The sequence below is a fragment of the Erpetoichthys calabaricus genome, chromosome 14, assembly GCF_900747795.2.
Source record: "Erpetoichthys calabaricus chromosome 14, fErpCal1.3, whole genome shotgun sequence".
NCBI classification, from domain to species: domain Eukaryota; kingdom Metazoa; phylum Chordata; class Cladistia; order Polypteriformes; family Polypteridae; genus Erpetoichthys; species Erpetoichthys calabaricus.
The window spans coordinates 70,340,214-70,353,246 of record NC_041407.2 but is presented as its reverse complement, the minus strand read 5'-3'; the positions used below and the strand labels follow the sequence as shown (position 1 = coordinate 70,353,246).

General features: G+C 38.1%; 1 protein-coding gene across 3 annotated transcripts in view; it reads right to left on the bottom strand.

Annotated features, from left to right (window-relative positions):
• The window catches only part of LOC127525892 (CAP-Gly domain-containing linker protein 4), a 58,346-nt gene extending 45,566 nt beyond the window's left edge, over positions 1–12,780 (bottom strand). For 2 of the 3 annotated variants that reach the window (XR_007933506.1, XM_051919101.1), the window contains exons 1-3: positions 12,597–12,780; positions 12,063–12,190; positions 1,500–1,578 (exon numbers count right to left, since the gene is read on the bottom strand). Coding sequence is in view for 2 of the 3 variants with exons in the window: in XM_051919101.1 (XP_051775061.1) it covers positions 1,500–1,578; positions 12,063–12,137 (154 nt within the window). In the remaining variant the exon portion in view is untranslated. The remainder of the gene's footprint in view (positions 1–1,499; positions 1,579–12,062; positions 12,191–12,596) is intronic. The other variant, XM_051919102.1, reaches the window with a different exon arrangement.
• Positions 12,781–13,033: the final 253 nt, after the last annotated feature.

The window sequence follows — 13,033 nt, the reverse complement described above, 5'->3', positions numbered from 1 at the left end:
TCAAAGTCCTGACCTGAATCCAATTGAGATGCTATGGCATGACCTTAAAAAGGCGGTTCATGCTAGAAAACCCTCAAATAAAGCTGAATTACAACAATTTTGCAAAGGTGAGTGGGCCAAAATTCCTCCAGAGCGCTGTAATAGACTCATTGCAAGTTATCGCAAACGCTTGATTGCAGTTATTGCTGCTAAGGGTGGCCCAACCAGTTATTAGGTTCAGGGGGCAATTACTTTTTCACACAGGGCCATGTAGGTTTGGATTTTTTTTTCTCCCTAAATAATAAAAACCACCATTTACAAACTGCATTTTGTGTTTACTTGTGTTATATTTGACTAATGGTTAAATGTGTTTGATGATCAGAAACATTTTGTGTGACAAACATGCAAAAGAATAAGAAATCAGGAAGGGGGCAAATAGTTTTTCACACCACTGTATATATGTAGATATGTATATATATATGTAGATATGTAAATATGTATACGTATATATATATATATATATATATATATATATATATATATATATGTGTATATGTGTGTGTGTGTATGTATGTGTGTATATGTATGTGTATATATATGTTGATATGTGTATATATATATATGTATATATATGTGGATGTGTATATGTATATATATATATATGTATATATGTATATATATATATGTATATATATATGTATATGTAGATATGTGTATATGTAGATATATATGTATATGTAGATATGTGTATATGTAGATATGTATATATATGTATATATGTTTATGTATATATATGTTTACATAACCTCTTTAACACACTACTTCTCCGCTGCGAAGTGCGGGTATTTTGCTAGTATATATATATATATATATAAAATCCACTCTTTACAGATAACTTCATTTATTTATAATGTTTAAAATATCCATTGTGTCACTGAAATCATGCTGTTTGTTCAATTTGACAGTGTGATGGATGGCCGGCTAAATATAGAAAAAATAAAGAGTCTTGGACTTTTACCTGGTGTTTGGCGTGGTACCTGAGGGTTCAAGAGGTCGATAAAAGCCTCTACTGCTACAACAGTTTGAAAGATTTCTATCATTTATATGCAGAATGATAACTTTGACTGCTGTCACAAAATATAAGGAGCTAGATATTAATACTGATCAAAACTAACAAGTTAAAGAAATCCACTCATGCTTTACAAGAGTTAGATTTTGCTTACTTCAATATACAGTATAACTGTTAAAAATAAAAACAAAAATGAAAAATGTTTCCTCCATGTCATTTTCCATCAGGATTTTCAATATTAATAATTTCCACCTCTCGTTTTTGGTGTTCTAATAGCAGACCCTTTGAATTTATTTTTAAGTTAAAGGGAAGTAAACTGTCAGTATACCTCTGCATTTTTTTCATATACATTATTTTTATTGGACAAATAGAATATTTATTGTTAATTTGAATTAGTCTTTCTGCATAACATTTACAATGGATGCTTGTCATAATTACTGGCTTGTCTTACCCTGATGTGGTGTTATCCTGGTGTCCTTGACCATGCATCTTCTGGAGAAACGGGCTGTTAAAGCAAGCAGTGGATTAATCTGCAAAACAGGAGAAGAACAAAAGATGAATTCTCTGCCAGTAATCTTACAAACTGAGTAAAATCAATGATTATAATGCCTTCAAAATACACAATCAAAACAGTAAACTCTTGCTAATGCTTACAACAAGTTTACACATGGGTAAAATTTCAAGAAACAACAGCACAAGCACAGACTAAGGTCAAATGGAACAATTATCTAGCACTCTCAAGTTCTCATGACCTGTTATACGCAGGACCATGGAGCCTGGTGCGGGACTGAAGGAAGGGGAAAGCACAACATCACAATACGAAAAAAGATTTTTACCTTATATGAATATATCAAAATTGCCTTTATTGTGTTAATATACCATGATGCACATTTCTATAAGAAAGGGCAAAAATAATTTTTTAAATTCAATGATGATGTTAGTACTTTTAGACAAGTTTCTGCTTAGCAATTTATTAAACATTTATTTAAAATGACACAACACATAACATCTGTCTGCCTACAGAGCACCAGTGTAAAATTTCACACGGCAAATAACATTTAGACAAACTGTAAATGACACACAGTAATAAAATGGTTTATTTATTTATAATCCTTTACAAATTGTGATATTTGTAGAGCATATGGAGTTGTTGTTTATTCTATACATTATCAAAATCTACACTGTAAAAACTTTGTGAATTTACAGTAAATTACTGGCTACTAACTGAATTACTTTCATGGTATTTTACTGCATCATATTACTGTATTATTACTACAGAAGTACAATACTACACAGTGACTGAGCCACAAAATTAATGTGATGTAGTGGTACGCTTCTGTTGAATTACAGTAATTTCCTGAATTTTTTCATGTTAACTGTAATAGTACTGCAATTCAGTAGCCAGTAATATACCATAAATTTACTAAAATGATTTAGTTAAAGACATTGTGAAATAAACTTATCTTTAATCTAACAGTTAAATGACTAGCAGTTCAACTACCAATCATTTGACTGTCAGACATACAAACCATCAGTTTCATCCATTAATGCAGTATCAGTTTTTTATATAATTAGTTGATGTTGTCTGGTAGAAAAGGTAAGTTGCTTTTGTGATGAAAGTTGTGCTACACATTCACCAGTTTATCGAAACAAACACCACAACTCGGCTTCCATATCCACAAAAAACCATTAGCACACAGAAAAATGACTTTGCTAGAAAAAATTTACAGTGTTCCAACAAAAGGGGCGTTCCTTACGCAAATATACAAACTTCATGCAAACTTAGTTTTCTGTGCCACTGTCATTTTACAGCAATGCAACAATTATTCATAAAACAATCTTCACATTGAAACAATTTTTTTTGACAGCTATAACACTGCTTGAAGGTAAGTTTAATTATTTTTAATAATTGTTTTAATTATTGTATTAGTGTTTTGAGGTGAAAGTACACAGTAAATGTAATGTAATGTATTTTGCAGCGTAATCCCCGATTTTCCACATCAAGCTGAGTTTCAGGGTTCCCTAAAGTCCTCCTCCTGTCCACCTCACTACTTAGTCAATTATTCCTTGTGTCTCTGGTTCTCTGCGTGAATGAAAACTGTGTGAATCTTCACCAGTGGCACTGACTGATTGCATTCAGGAAATCAATCATTGGATGACAGCTAATTTTGTAGAACTTAATCCTAATAAAACAGAAATTCTATTGGTTGGTACCAAATATATCCTCTCTACCCTTTGTGGGCTAAAAATTGATGTAGATGGGATCCTGGTTGAACCCTCAGCATCAGTCTGTAATTTGGGTGTCACCCCCTTACTTTTCAACCACACATTAGCTCAATAGTACAGACAGCTTTTTTTCATCTCCGCAGCATTGCTCATCTGCATTCTTTCCTTAGTGTGAAAGATACTGAAACACTGATTCATGATTTCATCACTACCCATCTGGACTACTGCAATGCTTTGTTTTATGGTCTCCCGACTAAATATATCAATAAATTACAGTATGTTCAGAATTCGGCTGCTTGTTTACTTACACACACTAAAAAATCTGCTCACATCACTCCTGTCCTCTGTGATTTGCATTGGTTACCAGTTCCTTCAAGAATCAAATATAAAATTATTCTCATTACCTTTAAAGGCCTTCATGGCTCAGCCCCTCATTATCTGTCTGAGCTGCTGTTTCCTTACACTCCTGCTTGTGCATTAAGTTCATCGGACGCTAACATACTCACTGTACCTAAATACAGGTTAGTAACTATGGGTGGCAGAGCTTTCAGTGTGATGGCCCCTAATATTTGGAATGCTGTTCCTCTCAGCCTTCGTGAGGAAAAATCTATTATTCATTTTAAATTCCTGTTAAAAACACATCTTTTCAATGAGTATTATTTGTTTTCTTGTATGTAACTTCTACCGTCTTGTTAATGTGTTTTTGTTGAATTGCAAAGTGTCCTTGACTGTATGAAAGGCACTACATACAGTAAATAAAATATTATTATTATTATTTTTATTATTATTACTAGGGGGCTTACCCCCTGCTTGCGTCACTCGCCAACCCCCCTTGCCTGCCGCTCGTGTTGTGAAGACAGGGGCTGAACGCACCCCAAAGACACGTGGTCACCCCTCCAAAACCCCCTCCTAAACAGTGATACAATGGGAAACAAATACAGTTTTTTTTTTTACCTCCTCTTTGCTCGATCAGCTGCTGGTTTGCTGCTGCTGCTGCTGTGCTGCGTGATCTGCATCTCGTGCGGCACTTCAAACATTTAAAATCCTGTACAACAGCTGTCTTTGTCATCTACTCTTTGTCTTTTATTTCCGGTCCCAGACATGGTTAAATCAGTTGGCACAAAGTCTCGTCTCACTTGACGTGACTTCTTGATATTTTTTAGTTTATAATTTAAAAAATGAATAAGAATCTGAAAATCTAATAACATCATATTAAAGTTCAGTAAATTCTGAAAAGAATGATACCAAACATATATATGTAGGTTTAAAAATAAGCCCGATTTAAAGAGTGACAAAAAACGTGCCATAAAATCGTTGCACAAAATCATTGCACTTTTAGGCTTAGGATTTTATATATGGAGAGCAGAATAATGTTTTTTACAATATAAAACAAGCTTCCATTTGAGTCAGAGTAGCCAGGATTTCACTTACAACTGTCATTTTACCACACAGAAGTGAAACGGTATAAAAATGCACAAACTTAAAATGTTCCACAGTGCAACGCAGACCAGTCCAATTACAATTCTACAGTAATTTGCTGTTTTATAATGGAAGAAGGCTTAGCCTGCTGTGATTACATGCTACATTTTCAATACAGCATTTAATTGTGAGAAATTATAGTTAATTCCTGTGAAATGCTGGCAGTTTTTTACAGTGTATGCTTGAACTGCCTGTAAAGCAGTTTACTGTGAGAATGTAAACACACTTGCTATCCTGCAACCAACTTGTGAGATTACTGCTAAGATTAACTGAGAGAAAACAGCTGTCATTTTTGAAGTACTGCTAATCTGTTTAAGACCTTCTAGCGAAACACTGTGCTCCTGATGCATATAATCAGCAGTAGTATGGGCCACTTTAAACAGCTTCAGTTTTACATTAACCCCTCTGCCATTGCAACGGCTCAATGTGCACTTTTGTTTTTCCATTCCCACTTTGCAGTGTGTATAAACTTGAATAACAGAGACTTTCTTTTTTGATTTGTTACCATGCTAAAAGTCATTCAGTTAACACTACCTCTCTAGAATATTATATACTCTGTGATGGACTGGTGCCCAGTTCAATTTGATTCTAGCTGTACACTTGATACTGCCAGTATAGAAGATCTCCATAAACCTACAACTGACTAAATAAATTCAGTAAATGGAGTAAAGAATTGATATTTTAAAGTGCGTATATTGAGACAAACTTGCTCTTCCATCCTGTTATGCTAATAAGAGCTCTTTAGCATTACAACCTACAGTATGTCCTAAGTACTGAGTAAATCAAAAATTTGCTCTGGAAACCTAAACACTAAGATGCTAGATGTGTTTGAGTTGTGAAAAAAAAAATTTAAACACAGAGAACAAATTCCATACAGATGGTACCCCAAACTAGAGCTAAAAAGAATCATTTTAAGTGCTGAAGTTAACTTGGCTCCTTATGTTTTTATAGTTAAGATATTATTCTTGAAGCATATCGAATAACATGAACTGTAAACATACTGCAGATAAAAGTTTTTCTATGTCAAGATTCCAAATCACTTCCAGGGTGGGGGATGGCCCTCTTTGGCAGCAGGGTCTTCCTTTATTAGTCCCTCGTTTACTGAAGTGGTCTTTAAAGGGTCTATGAACTGTTTCTGGGGTGTTTTTCTTAAATGTGTAAAATTATATTGTTTTGTTTTGATGGGGTAGTTTACTTAGATAGGAATGTCACCACAGATGATTACTTGACAGCAGATCCTGTAACTGTGTCCCTTCGAAATGGTTAACTGTTTGCCCTTTAGCAACCCCTATATTATCTCCTCATGGTGCCTCATGGTGGTGTTACCCCCACAAAAAATTAGTGGCTTGCTGGCAAGAAGAACACCAAACAGATGAGAGGCATAGAGTGTGTTTATATGCACACACATAAAGCGAATAATCCGGTTAATTCCGCATTTACATAATAATAATAATAATAGGTTACATTTATTGAGCGCCTTTCACAAACCCAAGGTCGCTTTACATACAGAGTAAAAAAAATAAATAAACAGATGACAAAAGTTTGTAGAAGAGGAAAGTTTTCAGTTGCTATTTAAAAGTGCAGAAACAGGAGCAATCTCAGAGAAACTGAGGAAGAAAGTTCCAGAGTTGAGGGGCTATAGCACTGAAGGACCTGCCTTCCAAGGTGGAGAGTCTGGTGCGTGGGACAGTAAGGAGATTACTGCTCGAGGACCTGAGAGAGCGACAAGGAGTGTAAGGAGCTAGTAGCTGAGTGAGGTAGAGGGGGGCAAGGTTATGTAGGGCTTTGAAGGTGAGAAGCAGAATCTTGAATTTAATTCTTGATGGAACCAGTAACCAGTGAAGCTGGGAGAGAACAGCGGAGATGTGAGCAAAACACTTTGTGTGGGTGAGGACTCTAGCTGCAGAGTTCTGAATATACTGTACCTTCTGTGTAGATTTTGCAGGGAGGCCAATGAAGAGGGGATTACAGTAAACAATACGAGACATTATGAAACAATGAACCAGAATTTGAGCATCAGACAAGGACAGAAATGGCCGGAGGCGGGCAATGTTACGGAGATGATAGAATGAAATTTTGGAAAGAGACCTAATGTGTAATTCAAAGTTAAGTGATGAAATAAAGAAAACTCTAAGATTTCTGACAACAGGAGCAGGTTTGACAAGTGTACCATCAACAGAAATAGAGAAATTGAATGCCTTAGAAAGTTGGGATTTTGGACCTACCAGTAACACTTCAGGTTTATTGGCATTAAGTTTGAGAAAGTTATTTTCCATCCATAGCTTAAGATCAGTGATGCATTCTGTGAGTGTGCTGGGAGGTGAATCTGTAGGGGAGTCGTACTGTACTAAGATATAACTATATCGTCTGCATGACAGTGGAAGTTAAGGCCATGTCTGTGAATAATCTGACCGAAAGGAAGGATATAAAGTAGAAAAAGTAATGGCCCAAGGACTGAACACTGAGGGACACCATGTGACACAGGTGAGGTGGAGGATTTACTGTATATCGGCCGAGTGTGACAAACTGTTGTCTATTAGAAAGATAAGATGTGAGCCATTGAAGCGCTAAGACAGAGATGCCTACAGTAGAGAGACGTAACAGGAGGATTTCATGGTTGACAGTGTCAAATGCTGCACTTAAGTCAAGAAGGAGGGGAATATTAAGGGAACCGCAATCTGCAGACCGGAGAAGATCATTGACTACACAGAGAAGAGCTGTCTCAGTGCTGTGCTGTGTATGAAAGCCAGACTGAAAAGGCTCATAGAGTGTATTATCTACAAGAAAAGCATGGAGTTGTGTAGCAACCACGCGTTCCATCACGTTAGCCAAAAAAGGGAGAGAAGAAGAATTCCAGGTCAGGTTTTTTAAGGATTGGGGTAACTGCAGCAGTTTTGAGGGCAGTAGGGACAGAACCTGAAATGAAACATGAATTTACCAATGAGGCAATAGGAATACTAATTATGGATGAGCATGTCTTAACCAGAGAAGTGGGGGCAGGATCAAGCAGACAGGAGGAGGCATTAGACTTATTAATAAGTTCAGAGATGGCAAGAGAGTCAACAGGCGAGAAACAAGCGAGTCTGGATGATGGAGATGGCAGATCAGAATGAGTGAGTGACTGCGGTGTGGAGGGGAAACTGTGATAGATTTGATCAATTTTGGTATTAAAGAAATGTAAGAAAGCCTGACACTGTTCAGCTGGATTGGGGCATGCTAGAGGAGGGGGTTGGAGGAGTTTATTAACAGTTTTAAAAAGAGTTCTAGGCCTAGACTTAGCACCATTTATGACAGAGGAATAATATTTGGAGCGAGCAATGTGAAGGGCATCCCTATATTTAAGTATGTGCTCAGTGTAAAGCTGTGAATGAACTATGAGGCCCGATTTCTTATAAAGCCGTTCAAGATGCCGGCTATTGGCTTTCATAGCTCTGAGCTCACCGGTGTACCAGGGACAAGAGCGGGAGGCTGGAACATGCCTAGTGCTTAAGGGAGCAAAGTTATCTAACAGTTGGGAAACACAGCTGTTATAAAGGGAAACCATGTTTTCAGGAGAGGGAAGACTATGCTATTCAGAAAGAGATGAAGACAGAAGGGAAGCAGCAAACAAATCAGAATTAACAGACCTAATGTTTTACATGTGCAAGTCAATCTCCTGGAGTTCTCCTTTGTCTCCCACAGGGATGCATCCTCAGCCCCATCCTCTACACCCTGTTCACCCACGACTGTGTCGCCTCCCACAAAGATAACATCATCCTAAAGTTCACAGATGACACCGCAGTGATAGGACGCATCACTGGCGGGGATAAGGCAGCCTACATGAGCGAGGTGGATAGTCTGGCGTCATGGTGTGAGGACAACAACCTCACCCTCAACACAGACAAGACGAAGGAGATGATAGTGGACATGAGGAAGGAGAGGAGACCACACCGGCCACTGTTCATCCGAGGGCTTGAAGTGGAGAGGGTGAGCAGCATTAAATACCTGGGCGCCTACAACAGTGAGGACCTCACTTGGACACTTAACACCACACAGCTGGTCAAGAGGGCTCAACAGCGGCTGTACTTTCTGAGGAGGCTGAGGAAGTTTGGTATGTCAACTAAGATCCTCGGCAACTTTTACAGCTGCATTGTTGAGAGCATCATGACCAGCTGCATCACCATGTGGTACGGCAACACTACTGCTATGGACCGCAAGTGGTAAAGACTGCTGAGAAGATCACCAGGACCACACTGCCCTCTCTACAGAGCATCAAAAACTGCAGAGTCCGCAGGAGAACTGCCTCGATCCTCAGGGACCCCACCCACCCCAAACATGAACTGTTCACACTTCTACCCTCAGGCAGGAGGTATAAAAGTATGAAATGCAGGACTTCCAGGCTAAAGAACTCTTTCTTTCCCAAGGCCATTAGACTCCTAAATAACTGACTGGAGTTTATAACCATGGTTCACCTCATTCTATCTACATCACACAACTGTATTTGACTTGTCCATCACACACCTACCTGCACATTACACTTTATACTTCTATTCTGTTTTTATACTTTATGCTGCCTCTGTTACTTATTATCTATCTGCTACTTATTATTTATGTTTATCTTTATACATTGGTTTTGTCATTTGGTGTGGACAGCAAAGAAAGAATTTCATTGTACAGGGAAACATGTTTCCTTACTGTGCACATGACAATAAACTTTGAACTTGAACTTGTCAAAATGCTCTCATGTCATTAAATTGCACAACAAAGAGTTTAATGTCATCATCAGCCACCGTGGATCTGAAAACAAGCATGAAGCTTGTGATAATTTTCTTATGTCTTATAAATGCATTTAGTAATTCATGTCCTGTGAAGTAAATAATATCCATCCCCCTTTCACGTCTCCAACCTGAGCTCCCGATGATTTACAGTTTCGAAACTGACTGCAGCGTAAACTGATCACAACATCTCCATGCAAATAGCTGAATGAAAACTAAACTGACATTTCATTTATTGGTTTTTGTTACTAGATTGGGGCGGCATGGTGGCGCAGTGGGTAGCGCTGCTGCCTCGCAGTAAGGAGACCTGGGTTCACTTACCGGGTCCTCCCTGCATGGAGTTTGCATGTTCTCCCCGTTTCTGTGAGGGTTTCCTCCAGGTGCCCCAGTTTCCTACCACAGTCCAAAGACATGCAGGTTAGGTGGATTGGTGATTCTAAATTGTCCCTAGTGTGTGCTTGGTGTGTGGGTGTGTGTGTGTGTCTGTGTGTCCTGCGGTAAGTTGGCGCCCTGCAAGGGGTTGGTTCCTGCCTTGTGCCCTGTGTTGGCTGGGATTGGCTCCAGCAGACCCCCGTGACCCTGTGTTCGGATTCAGTGGGTTGGAAAATGGATGGATGTTATTAGATTGCCTGCAGCACACCTTTTTCTGCTTTTCTGCATGTGTATGTTGCATTTGCCAGGCTGAAATGCACAGAAGTAGTAATTTTATAAACAGAGGAATAAGAATGTGTATATTATATAAATGTTCATTTATTCATTAATTTATTCCACTGCAGGTGTGAATCATCCTGGAGCCTATCCCAGAAGTGTGGCAACTCAGGAATCAACTCTGAATGATTTTCTGGCTAACATAGCCAGTTTGTATTTAACAGTGTAGCTAACTTGTGCATTTTGGGATTTTTAAGTAAACTGCAGTACCCAGAATAATCCAAAGTAGGTAGGTTAACACACCATCATGCAATACAATATACAGTATAAATGTTCACAAAATATACAATACAATATAAGGATAGGTGACTAAACATTAATTTGTTAAAATATATAGCATAAACTAAGAATAGGTAAATAATCATAAATCATAAGAATGTAGTTTACATTTTTCTTTGCAATAGAATTGAATCATCTTCTGGATGAAGACATTTTAATTATTATGAACCAGTATAGGTGGAGTACACAATAACGTGCAGTGAATACACTTGACTTGAGCATTCCTAGTTTTCATCCTCTTTCTCTGTACGTTTAGCATGCATTTGCTCAGAGGTTTATGCGCTTGCTGCTTCCTGAGCAGCTCTTCTTTTCTCCACCCTAGCAGCCCGCTTCCTCTCTTCTTTCATCGGCATTTTTTCGTGTTTAAACTGATTAAGTCAGTGTTTGTGTTGTAATTACTTAGTACATTTTCCTTGTTTTTTTTCTTAAGCTAGCACTTAAGTCTTCAATCTGCCTCAAGAATGATTTAAGATATGAAGAGAGAGGGGAAGTGACGGCAAAGGTGGTAGGAATGAGAACGGCGCCCATACACATGTGCCGCACGGCCAACCTGCTGGCCGCTGTCAAGGGTTGATTAAAAAATAAAATCAAATAAAAATAAAAAGGAATAACCTTGGAGGTCAATCATCACCCTGAAAGCGGATAGTAGACGTCACATAGTATATCCATCCATCCATTTTCCAACCCGCTGAATCCAAACACAGGGTCACGGGGGTCTGCTGGAGCCAATCCCAGCCAACACAGTGCACAAGGCAGGAACCAATCCCGGGCAGGGTGCCAACACCCCGCAGGACACACACAAACACACCCCCACACCAAGCACACACTAGGGCCAATTTAGAATCGCCAATCCACCTAACCTGCATGTCTTTGGACTGTGGGAGAAAACCGGAGCGCCCGGAGGAAACCCACGCAGACACGGGGAGAACATGCAAACTTCACACAGGGAGAACCCGGGAAGCAAACCCAGGTCCCCAGGTCTCCCAACTGCGAGGCAGCAGCGCTACCCACTGCGCCACCGTGCCACCCCACGTAGTATATGTGTACCAAATTTCAGGTCAATACGGTTTGCGAGCTCCAGGTGATTTACGTTGTATGATTTAAAATCTCGGACAGACAAACGGACAGCCATGGTAGCGTATCATATATAAAGATTATTTTTAGTGGCACGACACAAATATACTGAGCCAGACTGGCCTCAAACTGGAGTCTCCTTACTGTCAACTGACCCTGTAAAATCCAAACTCAATATCCTGGCAGAGTACAGAAATGCTACTCCAGCTCCGGAAACCAGTGATGGCATCTTTTTAAAAGGCACACTTTTCTGAATCAGCATCTGCCTCATTATTCTTCGTACTAGTGCAATTGAATTTACTCATTTGAAATTACATTACGTATATAATGACTTAAATGTTTTTGTTCAAGAATGTACTTAAACTATTAGTGTAAATGAAAAGTTAATTATATCTTATTTTTTCTGTTGTTTTTTTTTTAAATTGTCCAGGATTTCCCCTTAGTCTTAGGCTTTCATTTGCAATGAACATGTGTTATTAAGTAATAATACTTACCCACATAAACCTCCATAAAAAGAATATTCCTTCAAAGGTCTTTTCTACAATTGACCAGAAAATAAAGAACACCATCGTTGCAACACAAGGTTTTTCATCCTATGCAAATGGAAAACCTGTAACTTGCCCTATAATGTACAAACCAGAAGAACAAAAGTCAAAGTTTAGATGTACAAAGAGTTAACATAATGTGTTCTGAAATAAATTATATGCATGCATAACGCCCTACAAATGTAAACAAGGCTGAATTTCTGCTGATAGTAAGTTTAAACAAATATAAAAGTCTGTAGAAATACAGCTGACTAAACAGTTTGTTGAATTTTAAATCAATCTTATGCAAATTCTCTTAATAAGTAAATAATACACAGCCTACATAACAAATGAAGTCAAATTTTGTACCCTACACTTTGTAGTCGTAAAATACCCCACAGAAGTAAAAAAACAAAATAGTATCCAAGATTTGCAATATATATTCTGGTTCAAATATAAAATAATTCTATAAAATACACTCCATTGAAATATGTTCAAAACTACCTTAACAAGAGAGACTGATGACACGTGTGTAGCTCAGACACCAGCAGTTCCAGGGAGTCATGTATTAGTACACTAAATCCAAAAGATGTACCATTAAATAATTCCTTTCATTCTTCTGTGGACACTCACTTCCTGCTAGAGACGCTTCACTTTTGTGTGTACATTCTCTCTGTGTGTTGCAGTAGTTGCTATGCCACTTTAATGAGCGCTCTGCACCAGACAGAATCCGTAAATAAAGCTTACCTAATCCAATAAAGCTATTTTGTTGATCTTTAAGATGAACCTTTTCTTTACTAAGAATGTGCCCTGCTTTGCACTACCTTTGCACTACCTTTATTATTCTGTGCGTTCATTCATTTATTTATTAATTATTTATTTTATCCAAAATTCGGAGTTCAATAAGTTGATTTTAGTATAATTTAACTATTCTGTTTGTA